We start from the raw sequence: 20,141 nt of genomic DNA, 5'->3' as shown, positions 1-20,141 counted from the left end.
TCTACCTACAACTAAATCTTTTAGTTATTGGTGATGTCTTTCTCTTCTATCTCCATTTCTGCCTACAACTAAATCTTCTCGTTGTCGATGATGTATTTCTCTTTTACCTTCATTTCTACCTACAAGTAACTCTTCTTGTTGTCGATGATGTATTTCTCTTTTACCTTCATCTCTACCTACAAGTAACTCTTCTTGTTGTCGATGATGTATTTCTCTTTTACCTTCATTTCTACCTACAAGTAACTCTTCTTGTTGTCGATGATGTATTTCTCTTTTACCTTCATTTCTACCTACAAGTAACTCTTCTTGTTGTCGATGATGTATTTCTCTTTTACCTTCATCTCTACCTACAAGTAACTCTTCTTGTTGTCGATGATGTATTTCTCTTTTACCTTCATTTCTACCTACAAGTAACTCTTCTTGTTGTCGATGATGTATTTCTCTTTTACCTTCATTTCTACCTACAAGTAACTCTTCTTGTTGTCGATGATGTATTTCTCTTTTACCTTCATCTCTACCTACAAGTAAATCTTCTTGTTGTCGATGATGTATTTCTCTTTTACCTTCATTTCTACCTACAAGTAACTCTTCTTGTTGTCAATGATGTATTTCTCTTTTACCTTCATCTCTACCTACAAGTAACTCTTCTTGTTGTCAATGATGTATTTCTCTTCTACCTTCATCACTACGTACAACTAATTCTTCTAGTTGTCGATGATGTCCTTCTATTTTATCCACAAATAAATCATCTAGTTAGTCGAACAGCGGAAATTCTCATTGTAGAAACTATTGATTAAAGGTTTCGAAGCCATATTGCTTCTTTAGGTTAACTTGACACTAAATTAAGTTTAAGATACTACCAAAACCATTTCATCTCTTAACGTAGCATGAATTAGATATAAAGATTACATTTTCAAATAAAAACGTAATCGAGTCATGAAACCAAGTCGTTCTTTTATCCCATGGATTATCAAATATTATTACAACCTTTTTGTAATCAAGTCTTCACTGTTTTATGTAACATAATAATAATACATTAAAACACTTACCAGCTGGTTCATTACACGCTCATCAAACTGAAATAAAAAACAAGAAAAATGTCAGGTTTGTAGATAAAAATATCTTATTGTAAACATTCTACATTATTAAAAACCTACTTATCATATTTGGTTCATTAGAACCACTTTCAAACTATAAACTAAGTCCGAATATAAACTGTGTTATCTTTGTCTATTTCCTACTGTTTTAGTAGTACACATCTTCAAAACGACGTATCTACACAATGTTCACTACGTGAAATCGAACCCCATATTTTAACCATGTAAGTCAACAAGTTTGCAACTGGCCCACCAATAGACTACTTATTGTACTAATGTAATACAATATTTTGTTTTAAACTTCAAAACAGGAAGTGTGTTACTTACATTATTTTAATATAAATGCACTACAATATTTACTGTTGAACATTGTTTTCAACAATGCTTGAAAACTATCATTACAAACAACAAGTTATTAGAACTTTTATTGAGAGTTGAGAAAAACTAGCAAATATTATGTTAATCCTTACGTATAGATTTACCTGGATTAATGTATTAGGGTTGTTACATAGTTTGTTTTCAAATTCTATATCTGATAAACATGGGGCGATCTGGTTCTGGTATATTTCCACAGCGTTTCTCTGAAGAATAAAAAGAAATTATCAGAGTAATGAACAAACAAAGTATAACTTATTTATTTGAGTTATGGCACTGTAAGAGATTTTACACAACGTGTAAGAAATAAATATATATATTGTTGGATATTTTGTAAGAAAAATAAGTAAATGTCATATAATTTCGTAAATGCACATGACTTTCCTTGATAAAAAAGTTATAAAAATGTTCTACTTTTCACACTTATCATTTCAAACATTTACATATAAGGTAATACAAAAACAATTGTTTTGTATGAAATGTAACTAGATTTTTAAAATCGTATTGAGGAGTGAATTTATGAAAGATTTAAACAAGTTTTAACAGCAGTAAAATACATATAATAATTACCGTAATAATACAAGCTTCAAACTTTCTTAGCATGTTTTACTCATTATTAAAATAATACATTTATACCACAACAATATTTAATTATTTGTCACTGGACTAATAATACACCAGTATAATCATATGTATGTTGTAGTACAAACATTACTACAGACAAACTGTAGTAGCAGTGTTGTAGTATTAGTACAATCTACATATAGTATAGTTATTGTGATACCAGTGTAATCACTATAGAAACGTCAGCGTACTATAGACAAGTGACAATAACATTATAACTATAACCAAAACGTTACAATACAATAAAAATCTATGACACCTACTAAGTAATAATATGATACACTTAAATCTATTACATTATTTGTATAATATTTATTATAGTTGTATTTAATACTGTAATAATTTCTTCACATCTCTTTCCGTAATATTATAATCATAATATATACAATACCCCAATATTAACCACACGCCTACCTAGTATATCATATACTCGTATACTAACATCACATACACACTCCAGTTTCGTAATATTTAATTATAAAAAACTATTCTATTAATAGTAACGTGAGAGGTATTCCTATAACACGATACTCCTCACTCGTTCCAATACGACAATACTCGCCCTTCAAGTGGTAACAAACTTTAATATTTAGTCCACACACCATTATATCAAAGCTAATTTACAGACGATTCGGACACACAGTTCTTGTGTAGCTTTGTGTGAAATTCAAAACAAACTCCACACATATCTAACACATCTCTAATATTATATTGTCTGTCGTCATGACATCCTTTACCACTGTGTTAAACGTATATAAATACCAAGGTTATACTCACCACACTTATAACATAGAATCTCAGAATAGATTCGTAATTCATATCTTTTACTTCCTTCATCATATGTACTGCCATCTTAAACAAAGTAGATTTTTATGTTCGTCACAAGACTTTACTACTAAGCTTATTACATTTTAAAATACTATATTCTTTATCTAGTTTCTTAATAATTTTCATGAATGCTGTATAATAGTTGTATTTTAAACACATTGCATCACATTCGCCATCCGATCACCATAGAAATTGTTATTGTAATTAACGGTATTCAAAAATACATCTCTGACGAGTACTGAGTTTGTTGTATCCCAGTCAACGAGTACTGAACTTATTGTATCTCAATCGACGAGTTTTACATGTTAAACTCAACTAGTTACACATTTTCATAAAGTTAAAAACATGTAAACATGAATGTAATAGATAAATACATGATAAAATACACAGTACCTTAAAATTATTTAACGAATTATAAATTTATTCCACAACAAGAAAAAAACAGTTACAAAAATGTGGTTCGTGGTGGATACAATTCTTTGTCATCGTAACAGTAATTACGTCTGACTGATCACTAAATACGTCATTAACAAACATGGCGACAGAAAAGACTGTGCGTCTTACGACTGGTAACATGAAATTACCTCTTCCACTACTGTAGTGTATGGACAAAATCCTGGAACTCAATGAAGGAGTGATCCCGCCAGAGTCAGGAAGTGTGTATCATAAGAACCTTTAATATTATTTTATTTGTGCTTTTTATCCACAAAGCTACACGACAGGCTATCCATACTCTGATAACTAAACCCTATATCTAGAACCATAAGCCCTCAGTCTTTTGTCTGAACCACCAGAATTACATGAGAAAGGTTATTCTGGACTAAGTATGTAAAGAAACCTTTAAAACAGTAATGACTGTAATATATGTAATTTATATTGTATTACAGTAATTATATCGTTAAAGTTAAAAATATAATTTTAATTTAATACTTCTTTCATTTGGGCTTTAAATTTAAATTGATAATTATAAGATAATAAATTTTGTAACCCACGCTTTTAATAATTGAAAATTGTCGTATATTTAATCCGTACTTAAGATATCAATTTCAAGTATAAGCTGTCCGATGTAATAGGAACATTTTACCTGGTTTCTGTTTTTAATATTAAAGAATTAGACTAAATATGAGAATAAATCATCCAGTGGCACAGCAATAAATCTGCGGACTTACAAGAATACAAACCGGGTTTCGATACCCGTGGTTGACAGACCACAGACAGCAATCGTGTAGCTCCATGTTTCATTACAAACAAAATCATTTATATAATCACTTTTAGTACCAGTATTAAATCTTTTTCTATTGGCTGATCAACCAAATCCAGGAAATTTATTAATTATGTTATTGGTTTATAGAGGTGTTGTGATTATCCAAAAAATTAAACTATGTTATTTGAATTTTTTAAACGATAAACAATCCTATGTCACACCTTGTTTGTTCCTCATTAATCAGGCTAGCTTTTTATTTTTTAAATAGGTGCTGTACAGTTTTTATTATTTTAACTAAATTACAGGATCCCAGATATCTCTTGATGTCAATTCTCAATTTGTTCTTGTAAAAATTAATTCTTTAGGGTCTGTAAATATGTGAAAAATGTCACATGTTACGTGTAAGTGATTTTTAGTTATTTATTTGACGCCTTGTGGGTTGTAAGTGAGTTACGGAGTTCCAACGCTAAATCCTGGAGTTCGATTCCACAGAGTAAAAACAGTAACGAGTTCAATCAGGCTTTGCAGAACAAAAATACAAACAAGTTATTCATTATATAAATTCTCCCTTTCTACACTGAGGTTTCATAACTTTATATTTGGTTTTATAATGTCATTAACATTAATATTAAAATTATAAACTACAGACAACAACTCTTACGATAATAATAACTATAGTGTTTATAAATAGAAGTAGAAATTACAGATGTTGACTAAAACCATGTTTAGAAAACTATAAACATTTCTTGGACTCAGTGTGAAAAACATCAGACACAGTTACTAACATGGTTCTAACTCTCAGTGATTTAAGGAAAACCTTTTTTGGATATCCTGTTTAATAAACTATAAAACCATTGATAGGAGATTTACATCTTTAGTCTATAAGAAAGCAGTTCTGTGTTATTAACCATTTAACAATGTACAACACTGTGAAGATATTAAGTATTTTGTCTTTCTTCGTGTTGATCCAGGCTGATGTCCATCATCACAGAGCTTGTAATACTGTTGGGTCACTGAAAGGAATAGTGGACTCCGTTACAGAATTAGTAGATCTGGCTAGAGAGAGGATTTCTACATTAGAAGGTAATATATTTTACTTGAAGTATTTTAGTTTACGGAAAACTTGAACATCGATTAAAGGACCTTTTAAAAATAACTATTTGTCAAGTTAGAATGATAAACCTAAATGTTATAACGTTATTATTGGTAACACTATGTGTTCAACTATTTTTATATTTCCACATTAAAGTTTTTATCCGTTACTCTTTAGATGTGTTTTTTACAACCACGCTTGAACGAACATTTCCATCGCTTGTTAATGACAAACAAAACCGGTCCTTTCAACAATATCTTTGTGTGACACAGACGACAGAACAAAAGCCACCTCTACCAGAAGACTGTGCCAGTATCTATAAACAACAACTAAACCGAACCAGTGATGTCTACAGGATTCAGCCACGGTTTTTGAACCAGTCGATCTCTGTATACTGTGATATGGAGACATCAGGAGGAGGGTGGACGGTAGGTGAACTAAACTTAGTTTCAAGGTGTAGCTTTAGTTAATTCTGAGTAAGTGGTTCTTTTTCGTGAAGTATTTAATTAAAAGTTAGCCATTATTTTCATAGAAGAAAAATTACTTTGTTATATAAACTCAGTTATTTAGAAGAATTAGAAAATAAGTTTCAGAAACAAACCAATGTTTAAAAAGAAATATAATATTTAAGTTTAAGAACATGTAACGTTTTTGTTTTAATTTTTTATCATATTTATTCACTGATTCTGTTCATTAATGTATGTTATTTTATCATATTTAAATATATGGTTTATAAGATATGTTTTTACTTGGTAATCATTTCGTTCTAGGTTTTTTTATATAAATCAAAATGTGTATCTGTGTTCAACCTGACACTTTCTACATGGTAATAAACACATATCAATATTTAGTAACGCAGAGGAATCTACTCTGGAGTTTATCTTGATGTTATGATAATATTATCCTAAAATCATCTGTGAAACATAAATTCAGATCATGTGAAATGAATTAGTTTTGTTTTGGGTTTAAAGTCTTTCGTTTTAGACAGTTTTTACATGTTTCCTAAACTCATATTAATGTTCAATAACGTAGAAATATCTACATTAAAGTTTCATTTTACTACTCATAACATTTCAAAACAAAGATGTTACATTTCCTCAGAATCATGATTTTTTTTTTTTTTTAGTTGATCCAAAGAAGAGGAGATTTTGGAAAACCAGTTGAAAATTTTTACAGATCGTGGGTAGAATACAAAAATGGTTTTGGAAATTTGACCCAGGAGTTTTGGTTAGGTAAAACTTTATATATTTATCTAACAGTGATCAACTACTTATTTTTTTCATATTATTTAGTATTATTTGATTTAATTAATTATTTACTGTCTTATAAACTATTCATTTACTATACACTGCTTCTGTTCCAGGAAATGACGTCATCTTCTCATTAACCAATCAGGACAATATGGTGCTCCGTGTTGATCTGGAAGACTTTGAAGGAAGTCGAAGATATGCAGAGCATGACGAGTTCTTGGTACGAAGTGAGAGAGAACTCTATAAAATGAGTTACAAAACGTACAAAGGTGACGCAGGTGAGTTTAAACATTTTGTTCATATCAGCGAGTTTTCTAAGTTGTTTATATAATAAGTATGTTACTGATGTTTAGATATAGGTGGGTGAGGTACCCTTAAGAAATGTTTATGCATGACATGATATTTTAAAATTGGAATTAAAATAGTATAAGTAATGTTTGAAAACTGGTTTGTCACTTATTTATTGAGGTTATTGTAATTTAGTTACATAGCGTTCAGATTTAAGCACGATTAAAGCTAATAATAAACCTTTAGAACCAATTCTATATAACTATTCTAGTATTAAGTTTAAAGACCTTTTATTTTAAAATTATTTTATGTTATTTTAGGGAATTCTCTCTCTCACCACAACGACACGATGTTCAGCACCAAGGATAAAGACAACGATAGAAACAGAGGAGATTGTTCTGTCATGCACAAGGGCGGATGGTGGTACAACTCATGTCATTACGCTAATTTAAACGGTTTATACTATACCGAAGACAAGATAGACACTATCGGTATTACCTGGCGCCAGTGGAAAAATAAATACAACACGCTAAAGACGAGCGAAATGAAAATAAGGCCCGTGGATTTTATTAGATGAAATATAAATATAATAAACAAAATTGTGTTTCAAACTGCATGTCCAAAGACAGACAAAAACACGATTCTGATCGATTAACACTGTTTTATGTTAAGTTAATGTTTAAATTTCTACACATTTCAATCCAGCATAGACCGAAGTTTTGCTCCTTACACTTACTTTGATCCGTGTTTCTTTTATCAGAATAAAAGGAAATGTAAATATATTATTCAGACAGAGTTTATAAGTAAATATGGTTTAATTATTACTGAATAAATAAATATTAATAAACAGCTGTTCACAAATATTTATATTTAATCAATACAATATTTAAGTCTTGATGATCCAGTTTTTCAATTAATTATTTTATAATTGTTGTATAATATATAACGTTATTTTGAAATAACTTTGTAAACACGAATCATCAGGTTTTTTGTAATCAACAAGAATCTCATATTTGAGACGGTGCTGTTAAAAAAAGGCTTAAGAAATTGAACAATACTAAATAATAGCATCAGTGACTGACAAGTTTTATATCTTAAATACTTAAAATCTCTGTAACATTCTAGAATTCAACGCTGTTCAAGAGATAACCGTCCTTTTTATTAAAATGATATCAGTTTTAGTTACTTAAATGTTAGTTATATAATCCATACAAACGCTCCTTTAGTTAAGATAAACAATATTTGTGTTATAAAATTCCTTTGAAATCTTGGAAGCAGTAAGTTTTAAATTCTGAGTTCCACTTCCGACGGTGGACACAGCACAGACAGTTATTTGGTTGATTGTTAATTTATTTGTTTTTTGGCGCAAATGAACTAGGCTATCTGCGTCAAGTAAATGGTAAAAAATAAAAGTAACATTCTATAAAATGTAAAAATAAATCTAGTTAGAAAACAACAATGTCCAAAAGTCAGATAAAAAACTCAAATAGAATTAGAAACGCCAATGGCGCGTAAAAAGCTAAAAATACAATTAAGTTCAATAGGTCACTATCGCCATTGACACTACCAATGTCAGGGCCAAACCCGTGGAAAAGACATGCCTAAAATAATGCCACCGCTCACGACAGTAAAACGTGGGCTATTGTGGCCTGAGAGTCACAAATTGGTGGGCCAGTCTTAGAAAACAAACACGATGAATTAAAATATGTCACCGAAACGTAGCCTAGTGAGGACAACTTCATCCTCCAGATCCTTAAAGAAAGAAGACCGTCAAATAACAACGGAAAGTTTGATCTGGAAAAACCTTGTCATCACGTTTCTCACTCTAAGTCGACTAACAAGTGGTGCGAAGCCAAGCCTTCAATAAAGGACCATAGTCCATGTATGGGTTAGGCACGGTAGTGATAGTACCAGAGCATACGGACCAAGCTGCGGTGCTAGCAAGCTCGTTCCTGCGAATACCGACATGTCCACTTATCCAGAAAAACTGAATATTAATGGAAGATTAAGATAAACGTGACAGTCGTTCTTGAATATCGACGTGAAGGTGGTAAGAACTAACGTGAAGCAATTTTGGGGCCAGTAAGAAGCTAAGAGAGTCATGTAAATAGCACAATTAGTGTACTTTATATTTTCTACATGATCCAGGGCAAAAGCAATGAAGTGAAATTCGGCAGTAAATGCAAAAACTGTAGAGGGGGTCTTCTGTGCAGCCACCAAATCACAACAAACAATGGAAGAGCTCACAGAGTCGCCTGATTTCGAGCCATCCCTATAAATAGGATTGGAAGGATGGTTCAAAAGATGCTTGACAAAGAGAGAACAGTACTTCCAATCTGGAGTATCTGCTTCGTCAGATGACTCAGAGAAAGATCACAGGTAAAGATGGTTATAAGCCATGGTGGAATGAGTTGATGATTGGGGATAAAAACGTCATCAAATACCAGAGCCAATTTAAACAGTTGTACCTGGATACAAAGGCCACAGGTAGGAATGGTAGACTACCTGTTTTGAGAAAGCATAATTAACCGAGAAAGAAAGACACAACTACAGGTAGGATGTACAGTGAGACTCAAATTTTAATAGCATACTGAAAAGAAAGTTGCAAATGGCGGAGGTTAAAAAAAGATTCGTGGGACTCAGTGTGCAACCTCTGGACTGGTGAAGTGATGGAAGATCCTATTCAAAGCCAAAGCCTAAAATGGTAAATGGGGTCTTTAAGATCAAGGTCTTGACAGAACCAAAGACTAGAGACTCATAGTCCTATATGATCGAATGAGGACATGACAGATCTTGAGAACATCAATCTGCTCCCCAAGAGGTTGAAGAGAGGACACGGAGGATGTTCAGTGCCCTTGTACACTTGACACATTGCTGCTTGATATGAAGAATGAAAGCCAGAGTACAGTAAAAACTAAACTCCGATAACTTGGGCTTAGGGACCGCAGGAAGAACAGCATTGCCAAGACAGAGCTTGCATCGGGATGTAGACCCTATTGATAGTAAAACTGCAGGCAAACGGTTTTGGAGAAAGTAAAGGTAAAACCGTTTGCTGTGGTCATTTTAACAAGTGATTGAGAACAGTCTGAAGCTGCCTCTCAATAACTCTTATGTTTCACGACCTATAAGTCTTATGTTTCACGACCTATATAAGATGATCGAAATCTCATATTTGATGACCAACACCAGATGTGGAAGTCATTGGCATAGAGCCCATTAGCAACAGCAGGGGAAGCTGTGTAGTGATAGAATTGATCTTGATACTGAAAAACCTGACACTCAAAACACATCCCTGAAGGGCTTCAAGCTCTTATGTGAATAATAGGAAAGAGTCGAGCCGAAACGTACTTGAAACTACCTGACAAGTAAAAATGGGCAAATGGCCACACCACGGATACTCTATTGTGCCCAACTACAAACAGTTCCACTACTATTATTTATTAAGTCAATATCTTCTAATTTGACATATTTCCTTTACTGAGTAGTTCTCCGGTGGAACAACGATAAGTTTATAAAATTGTAATGTTACATTCAGAGGTTCTATTTCCAGTGTCTGAAAAGTTCTGTCTAAATGACTCTGTAGTTCTTCATTTGTAAGTAGCTAAAATCTTAGGCCATAAGATACGTCTACATTTATTTTACAGTTACGACAAGATGTTTGTAATTAAACCTAAATGAATCATAGTGTTTACACTGTGCTAAAACTTGTCGTGAGGAAAGTTCTTCATCTACAAAGCGCGTAAGGCGTGCGACTCGTAATCCGAGGGTTGCGGGTTCGCGCCCGCGTCGCGCTAAACATGCTCGCCCTCCCAGCCGTGGGGGCGTATAATGTGACGGTCAATCCCACTATTCGTTGGTAAAAGAGTAGCCCAAGAGTTGGCGGTGGGTGGTGATGACTAGCTGCCTTCCCTCTAGTCTTACACTGCTAAATTAGGGACGGCTAGCACAGATAGCCCTCGAGTAGCTTTGTGCGAAATTCCAAAACAAACAAACAAATCTTCATCTACAACACGCACACCTGGCAACGGCCTTGACAGCTGGGAAACATTAATACGATTTGTTGCCTGGCCTTCAAAGCAACAGTAAAAATGTTAAACATTACGTGATGCGCTCTTGGCCAATCACAACGAAGAATTCATACCAGAGGTTAGAATAGTACTGATTTAAACCTGACAAGCACATATTAAAACTTACTCAAAACACGTTATCTGTTAAGAAATGTTGTTTTAATAGTGCGATAAAAATAATTCCAGCGTTTGTGAAAATGGAGTGAAAATTACAGATGTTGACTAGAGCCATATTTAGAAAACTATAAATATTTCTTGGACTCAGTGTGAAAAACATTAGATACAGTTACTAACACATTTTTAGCTTGTAGTTACTTAATGAAAACCCTCTTTTGGATATCCTGTTTAATACAACTATAAAATCATTTGTAGAAGGTTCACATCTTCAGTTTAGAAAAAACAGTTCTGTGTTATTAACCATTTAACAATGTACAACACTGTGAAGATATTAAGTATTTTGTCTTTCTCCGTGTTGACCCAGGCTGATGTTCATTATCACACAACTTGTAATACTGTTGGGTCACTGAAAGGAATAGTAGACTCCGTTACAGAATTAGTAGATCTGGCTAGAGAGAGGATTTCTACTTTAAAAGGTATCGAGTCACGAACAAGGAAACCATTAATTGTGAGTTGTGATTGTGGGTTTTCAAACACATAGTTTATCAGCGGTAAGTCTAAAGGCATATAACGATAAAACGTGGTTTTGATCCCTGTGATGAGCACAGAAAAGAAAGCCCATTGTGTGGATTTCTGCTTCAGGTAAATTAAAAACTTAATTTACATCATCGTCAAACCACCTCTCGCTACAGAATGAGTTTATTTTGGTTTTGGAACTACTGTCCAGGTTTCTAAAAGTCCCGTCAAGAGACAATGATGTTGAGTAAAAGCTGAATATTTATTTTCATACTTCAAGTTGGTGTTCAAAATAACCCCAGACGTTGACTTAGGACTTAGTCAACTATAATAAGTCAACTATAAAACTTTATATATTTATCTAACAGTGATCAACTACTTATTTCTTTTTATGTTATTTAGTATTATTTAATATAATTAATTATTTACTGACTTATAAACTATTTATTTATTATATACTGCTTCTGTTCCAGGAAATGGCGTCTTCTTCTTGTTGACAATCAGGACAATATGCTGCTCCTTGTTGATTTGGAAGACTTTGAAAGAAGTCGAAGAAATGTAGAGCATGACGAGTTCTTGGAACGTAGTGAAAGAAAACTCATTTTATTTTATGTGAATAAAAAGTTTAACAGGTTTTATTATTGAGATCTATCAGGATATTTACAATATTTAGTCACATAAGTAAGTGTAGTAGTCATAACGTGATATTTTTTCCAATAGAATTACACCTGTATTCCTAATCACTCTAAGGGATCGTCTCTTAATTACATGGAATTCTTCATATCGTTGTTAAATTGCGTAACGTAGTCATAAATAACTAAAAATCGTTCAAGCTGGATAAAAGTGTTTAAATAAAACTTTATTTATAAAAAATTAAGTATCCAAGCCTCTAAAATAACTCGTACTTCTATGAATTACACTAATTTGTTTACTTGTATAAATATAAAATATGTTTGGTTCACACATTCTAGGAACTTCTATCATCACCACAACAAACAACTGTTCAGCACCAAGGATAAAGACAGCAGTAATTGTGCTAATAGTTTCAAAGAAGGATGGTGCTACGTGATATGTCATGAAACCAACCTAAGCGGTTTGTATTTCACAGAATACCTTTATTGGTATTACCTGGTATCGGTGGAGAAACACTTACAGCATTCTGAAGAGAAGCGAGATGAAAATTAGGCCTAGCAGATCTATTGACGGTAAATCTATATACTATAGAAACACATCATTACAATTATATTTCATATTCTGTATCCGTGGACAGAAAGATACCTATTAATTCTGTACAAAGAAACTTGAAATAAAGATATAAACATGTTTTAAACATTTATCACTGAGTTTGGTCTGACTAAAATAAAATATACAAATTAGATATGATAAAGTTGCTAAGTAAGATATGATTAGGTTATACAGAGGATAAGTTGACTGTTGATAAACAACGGCCGTAAAATATTTATATTCTACAAGTATATTATTTAAACGTGAATTCTGTAGTTTAAAAAAATGTTCTTAAAAATCTCAGAATTTGTTTGCAATTTACTCTGCTTTGTTTATGGAATCAGCGAGAGTTCTATACGCAAATGTCGCTGTGTAAAAGGCTTAACAAAATGAAGCAATATTAAATGAAGAAAGTAACAATGAATGATTTTTTTAGCTGTCAGATTGTTAACAATGATCAAAACCGTTAAGATATTCTTGAAATATCCATCTAAGTTATCAATATTGTACTATATTAGTACTAGAAACAAACGACCCTATAACACCAAATTGTTGTTTTTATTTAATTACACACTCAACGTTTCGCTCTACAGCTTCTTTAGAAGCGTTCACTAAAACGCAAACCGAAACAGTCAGTACAAAACTCTTTATACACTCAGTTTTAGTTTAATATATTCTCTATACACCGATATGCACTACAGAAATTAAGTAATATTTAATCATCATATTTATTTTTCATTACCAAATGAAAAGCTGCCTATACTAATCATAATTAAACTATATATACCTAGTGACGACCACAACTATTATTCTCTATACACCGATATGCACTACAGAAATTAAATAATATCTAATCATCATATTTATTTTTCATTACCAAATGAAAAGCTGCCTGTACTAATCATAATTAAACTATATATACCTAGTGACGACCACAACTAATTCAACAGAATATTCAAACTACCTTACCTGTACTAACTAGAAAGCATTGTTTCTTCGGTTCAATACCCTTGTTGTTAACGGTATTTTCGGTCGTAAACCCAGTAATATTTCACGATGTACGGTCAATCCATAAAATTTCAATTAGTTCTAAAACCTACATAGCAAGATAATAATGTAGAATAGGTTAAATAATTTAGAAGGATTTTGTTGGTTTTATGAAAAGGCATGCAAAACGGGAATTCGGCTCCGCGCCCTGAGATTGCAAGTTGAACGCCCTTCCCATTATACCATGCAAGGCCACACACAGCGTCTCAAGCCCTACAAGAAATGACTGTTCCAGCGAACCTGGTATTGGAGAAAAGGGTTTGTCGGCCTTTGATATGGAAGATATCGTGAGGTAGATATATCAGTAGAAGCTCTTTACTTTTACTGTGAAGTTTTTATAATACATTTCAAAGCCTCGCGCCCCTAGGTTTATTACATTTCTCTGTAAATGCATAAAATTTATACCAGTGCAAAAAACAACAACACGTGATTTAGATTGTATATCTTAGATCCTTCCAAAGGCTCAGCAATATGACTAAAGACTTATTACGCCAAATATATGGTTTTGATAACTACGCTGGGCACAGCACGAATGCTGCATATGCTGGTATTGTGCCCAAAAAAGAAGCAAACAAATGAATAATATCTTAGATTTTGCAACAAATTCAATTTGTTCTCTAACACGTCTTTTAAGAGCACAAACATTTGTTTTTTTAAACCTAATTTTAAAAGTTATAGAACCACAAATAACAGAGGTCGTGTTTTAATTGAGTAAAATGACAGAATTGACAGTTCTTAAGGTCAAGAGCGCGAGACTTACTTTCATATGTGTTAAAATAATTAACGATTTGTTAAAAACTTTGACATATACTAATTCATTTTCTCGTCTAATTAAATGTGTTCTGTACGACCTGTTTGATTCAACAGGATATAAAAAGTCGATATTTGTCATCTTGCTAAATAATTATGAAGTACAAAAAGACAACGTTTATTAGTCCAGTAGTGAAGTGATAAAATATGAGACCGTTATTAAATTAATCTAGTAAAGTTGATAAATGTTAAACTGGCGTAGCTAATCTTGTTATAACAAATGAGTCAATGCTAGTCCTAACAAGAACAATATAATATATGTTAGTGCTTGTCTTGTTCCAGACAAATAAATACAAGTAAAGTAGTTATTCCTGACAAAACGACATGACCGACTAGCAGCCAAACATTGTTAACAGTTTTTGATATATGACGATAATTTACGATATTTTTGTAGATAAATCACGTAACATAAAGCGGCGTTTTGTTTCTAAATGCAATGACAGCCATTTGAAGTGGTGACCTATTTTGTGATGGTGGTCATTTGAAATGATAATCTACTTTTGTGACGATGTTACTTTGTAACTTGAAGTGATACCTAGTTTTGTTATTGTGGTCACTTCCAATGATGACCTAGTTTTATGATGATAATCATTTGTAGTGATGACCTAGTTTTTTGATGGTGGTAACTTGAAGTTATGATCTACTTTTGTGATGGTGGTCACTTGGAATGACGACCTAGTTTTGTGATGGTTATGACTTCCAATGATGATCTAGTTTTGTAATGGTGGTCACTTGAAGTGATGACCTAGTTTGTGATGGTGGTCACTTCCAGTGATGACATAGTTTTGTGATGGCGGTGCCTTGAAGTGATACAACGTCTCGGGGTTATTGTTCAAGTTATCAAAATATACTAGTTTAGTTAGTTTCTCCATAATCAAGGACAGCTGGAATGGTGTTGACCAAATTGTGGGCACAAAACGAATGTTAGCTAATCGCGAAGGCGTGTTATACTTCGAAGAATGTGACGTTTGATATTTAACGCTATTTCACACTAACATGCAATGTGTTAGTGGCTGGAAAAACCATAATATATGTTATTAGCTGGAAACAGTGGACATGCATTAAATATTTTATCACACTGTAACATGTACCCAGAACATTTCCGGACTGGTAAAACATGAAAACCTGTAATTGTTTCGTATAATACAATACAAGAAGCCAAAACTTCTCATCATGTTGTCATTATAGATAAATGAAAAACATTTTCGAGACTGTACAACAGTGTTAGCACGTGATTCCTGCTAAAATAAATAGAACAAAACGCTAGAGGTCGCTTTATTAGATAATATCTCCTTGAATTACTCAACACTGCACCTTGTCTCCAAGAGTAATAATAAAGTTAAAGCATGTTATTAGACATAAAAAGGTCAGCACGTGTCTCAGTGGTTAGAGACATAGTTCGCATCTCATTACTACAAAAAATAATAAACAATTTCCGTTCCGCAGTTTGGGGACATTAGTATCATAAGATTGACATTCACATTTCCTTTCAACAATATTGAGCCAAACGTTGACGATAGGTAGCGTTGAATAAGTTGCCTTCCCTCTAATCTATCATTACAAAATTAGGGACGGCTAGCGCAGATATCTCGAGTAGCGGGTGATCTGAACACTCTATTCGCAGTCTTAGAGTCGCGGATTCGAATTCCAGTTCCAACAACATGCTCGTCCTTTAAGCTGTGGGGGTGTTATAACATGGCAGTCAATTCAACTATTCGTTGGTAAAAGAGTAACCCAAGAGAGTTGGCGGTGGGTGATGATGAATAGTTGCCTTCCCCTAGTACTGTACTGCTAAATTATGGACAACTAACGCAGATATCTCTCGTGGCTTCCTAGTGGCACAGTGGTATGCTTGCCAACTTACAACGCTAAAAATCGGCTTTCGATACCCGTCGTGGTCAGAGCACAGACAGCCCATTGAGTAGCTTTGTGCTTCACTATAAACAAACAAACAATACATGATCTCCTTATACAACTGTAGATTAATCAGTTTTGTTTGTGTATTTGTTTTGATAAAAGCTTTCTACTGTGCTCATCACAGAGAATCGAATCCTGGAATTCAGTGTTGTAAGAATTACCGCCGCCCAACCGAGGGCAAATTATGAAGTATTAATCAGTGAACTTCAGCCCCAAGTTCACAAAGTAGTCGCTGCAGGTTTCTTTGCTACACAATTGGCTGTCTGTGCTCTTCTCACCACGGGTATCGAAGCTCGACTGGTTTCTAGCGTTCTTAATCCACAGACATACCGCTGTGCCAGGTCTTCTGCAAGAAAGGTCTGGTTAACCTGCTATAGAAAATAAATTTTTAAAAATATTTTCTTTTTTTTTAAGACGCTAGGATAGTGAAATTAAATCTTTCAACCTTACCAGCACTCTATTAATACGTGGTCTGAAAATTACAGGTAAGATGTAGCCGTCCCTAATATGGAACTACTAAAAAGTGAAAGAGCAGATAGCCAGCCATAAAGACTTGCTCCAGACTCTTTGAACAGAGTAATAGGAGTGACAATCAGATAAAAGTGTAGAAACTGTTCGGTAGCTTTACTTCTCGAACCTCAGACCCTATGGTCCGCTGAATAAAGCCCGGTATAACCTAATTATGATTAAATAATAACTAATAGTTCATTTCAAGCGTTATTAGAGGATTCAAACGGCACTCTATATCGTGTGTGGTTGTTCGTGCAAGACAGTGTTGAAGTGACGCTGTGTTTGGATGTCAAGTCAAACAAACAATTCAATTGTTTTTAATCTACTTACTTTTTGCATGAGACGCCATTTAACGCTTCGGTCAACTCTCGTAGTACGAGAAGTGTGACAACAAACATAGATACTGAGTTGTGGTAACATACTAAGCGATTTTTTCTTTCTTTTTATAATTTAAACAACGACTTTCTACACATACCTAGATTTATGAGATTCGATTTTAAAAAACTAAAGGAAAAACAATGACTTTTGAAACCTTGAGACCGTACCAGGTTTTTACAAATCGAATCAATACTATATTGATATCGCCATCGCCATAGAAACGAAGATATACAAACATGTGATTAAAGTCTCCAGAATATGATGAATTATTTCAGAATAATTGTAGAGTAAATTGTTATGTTGAACTGAATATCTGGTCTTTACTTCGATTTGACGATAATATGTTTAACGAATTTTGAGTAAGTTTAATGATGAAATTATAAGGTGTGGAATAATTATTTTTGAGATGTTTTGAGAAATATTGTTTTGAAAATACACAAAGAGACTGGAATATACTAATACACAAGTGGGTGGCAACTGTCAAAAGATATGGAATAGGTGACCTAACAGGTGTATTTCTCTAATTATCGGATAACTCGTTCAGTCTTCAGTTCTCTACTGATTTCAGAACTGGAAATACAGTCTCGCAACTCATTACAGCAATGGCTAAATATTTATCAACGTTATCCATTTATATTTAGTTGTCCGGTGATCAAATAAATGATAAACACGACGAAATCATCACAGTTTTCTGTTAGTCAACAGGTTAAGATAACGGGGTCATTATAGTGTCATGTTGTTAAAGTTATCTGTGGGACAACAGGTTAATATAACGGTGCCATTACAGTGTCACGTTGTTACAGTTCTCTACTGGTCAACAGGTTAATATAACGGGGAGTGGGGTTTTCCATTTGTATATTAAAATGTAAACTCTCTTGTTTATAAGACCTGTGCTCGAGAAAGTGTGTGAAATGATCATTTAGCAGATAGAGCTTTCGGTGTATCTATGTTTGCGGACTTATATCGCTAGAAACCGGGTTTCGATACCCGTGGTGATCAGAGCACAGATAGTCTACTGTGTAGCTTCATGTTTAACTACAAACAAAAAAAAAACATCTAAGTTAACCAGAAGGAGCCCATCACGATTCAATAGAACTGTACAACAATGTCTATACAGTAGAACCTATACAACCATGTGTATTCAGTAGAACTGTACAACAATGTCTATACAGTTAACCTATACAACAATGTGTATTCAGTAGAACTGTACAATAATGTCTATACAGTTAACCTATACAACAATGTGTATTCAGTAGGACTGTACAACAATGTATATACAGTAGAACCTACACAACAATGTGTATTCAGTAGAACTGTACAACAATGTCTATACAGTAGAACCTATACAACAATGTGTATTCAGTAGAACTGTACAACAATGTCTATACAGTAGAACCTACATAACAATGTGTATTCAGTAGAACTGAATACAACAATGTCCATACAGTAGAACCTATACAACAATGTGTATTCAGTAGAACTGTACAACAATGTCTATATAGTAGAACCTACACAACAATGTGTATTCAGTAGAACTGTACAACAATGTCTATACAGTAGAACCTATACAACAATGTCTACACAGTACATCCCGTACATATTAAAGCTCAATAGAACCTGTACAAGAAAAATCAATTATGCAAAGAACATAAGCCTTTTCGTGACTGGAATATTGAAATTAAAGAAAAAGTGCAGTTTGTTTACATGCTTGCTCGATTATATTTTTGTGAGAACGTTCCATCTTTCACATTAAACGAACAACTTTCGTTTTTGTTCCATCGCACAAACTACCATGTTTACTACCATGATTAATATATCAATACCATCTCTGGTGTGTGCTTCGTAACTAAACAATATTTTAATATTTGATGTTATTTGAATAAAATATTGAACATAATGAACTCTATCCAAGGTACGACTACGTGATTATAGGCCAAATATTTCAGTTAATCGGAGCATTCTAAAGTACAAGTAAAAACATATTACAGTTTTCTAACGGTTTCATGAATGATATCAAAGAGTACCATAGGCGTTAATTACCCTTTTTGTTCTTTAAGCCATTCATCTCGGTAGTGAATATTTTAACGAGAACTTCAGTATTTGTGCAACTGGGCTAAAAAATCAGAGCCCTTGGATTTTGGCATAAGCCGTCCTTAATTTAGAGCTACCTACCAGAGGGAATGATCCCAGTCAGTATCATCTACTACCAGTAGGCCTATCGAAACTGTATAAAATTTGTTTTTGTTTTCAAATTTTAACGAATGTAATTAACTGAAAAGCCATATTACTTAATATCTGATGAAACTTATGAAGATCCCTGAAGTTCATCTACACGTATGTGTAAAAACACAACTTGTGAGGCCGGGTGGTAGTTTCTATCGATGTGATGTCAAGTCGGAATGTCTACCGTAAAACGTGTGCAGAACAACACATGTTCTCAGTAGTGGTGAATCTATTAAACTGACCCCTACTGGCACAGCGGTAGGTCTGCGGACTTACAACGCTAGATTCGAATCCGGGTTTTGATACCGTGGTGGGCAGAGTACAGATGGCCCATTGAGTAGCTTTGTGTTTAACTGCAAACAAACAAACTGGTGTATCACACTAGAAAATTTACAATATCAACTAACTCATGTTGTACATTTAACATCAGCGATTTAACTCAGTGAGACAACAGATGCCAGCAACCTGTTTCCTTGTTGGTTGTTCATTAAACACAGGTGAAGTCTATTATACATTTTAATTTAACAAGGCAGAACATTCCAGGAATATATTTTGTTTGATGTGGTTGGTCAT

At 33.4% G+C, this 20,141-nt stretch overlaps 2 protein-coding genes and 1 long non-coding RNA gene across 6 annotated transcripts in view; 2 read left to right on the top strand and 1 right to left on the bottom strand.

Moving 5' to 3' along the window:
• LOC143239875 (uncharacterized) overlaps positions 1-20,141 on the bottom strand; it is a 50,422-nt gene that overhangs the window by 5,316 nt on the left and 24,965 nt on the right. The window contains exons 3-5 of one of the 3 annotated variants that reach the window (XR_013021417.1): positions 6,564-6,711; positions 1,580-1,678; positions 1,050-1,076 (exon numbers count right to left, since the gene is read on the bottom strand). This is a non-coding gene — a long non-coding RNA (uncharacterized LOC143239875). Of the gene's footprint in view, positions 1-1,049; positions 1,077-1,579; positions 1,679-6,563; positions 6,712-13,652; positions 14,395-20,141 lie in introns of those variants that run through there. The other 2 variants (XR_013021418.1, XR_013021416.1) reach the window with 2 other exon arrangements.
• LOC143239873 (techylectin-5B-like) lies at positions 5,046-7,372 on the top strand. The gene is made up of 5 exons (XM_076481481.1): positions 5,046-5,211; positions 5,399-5,649; positions 6,348-6,453; positions 6,585-6,749; positions 7,080-7,372. Exons 1-5 carry the CDS (start codon positions 5,046-5,048, stop codon positions 7,334-7,336), a joined length of 945 nt encoding a protein of 314 aa, XP_076337596.1. The 3' UTR covers positions 7,337-7,372.
• On the top strand, positions 10,944-12,726 carry LOC143239874 (techylectin-5B-like). Of its 2 annotated transcripts, XR_013021415.1 has the most exons (3): positions 10,944-11,451; positions 11,933-12,017; positions 12,431-12,726. XR_013021415.1 is itself a non-coding variant. In XM_076481482.1 (2 exons), exons 1-2 carry the CDS (start codon positions 11,254-11,256, stop codon positions 11,954-11,956), a joined length of 222 nt encoding a protein of 73 aa, XP_076337597.1. In that variant the 5' UTR covers positions 10,944-11,253; the 3' UTR covers positions 11,957-12,211. The 2 variants fall into 2 exon arrangements, 1 of the variants encoding a protein (XP_076337597.1); XM_076481482.1 differs by lacking the exon at positions 12,431-12,726 and having other exon boundaries at positions 11,933-12,211.

Source organism: Tachypleus tridentatus, chromosome 13, assembly GCF_004210375.1.
Source record: "Tachypleus tridentatus isolate NWPU-2018 chromosome 13, ASM421037v1, whole genome shotgun sequence".
In the NCBI taxonomy this organism is placed as follows: Eukaryota; Metazoa; Arthropoda; class Merostomata; order Xiphosura; family Limulidae; genus Tachypleus; species Tachypleus tridentatus.
This window is presented reverse-complemented; position numbering and strand designations above follow the sequence as displayed.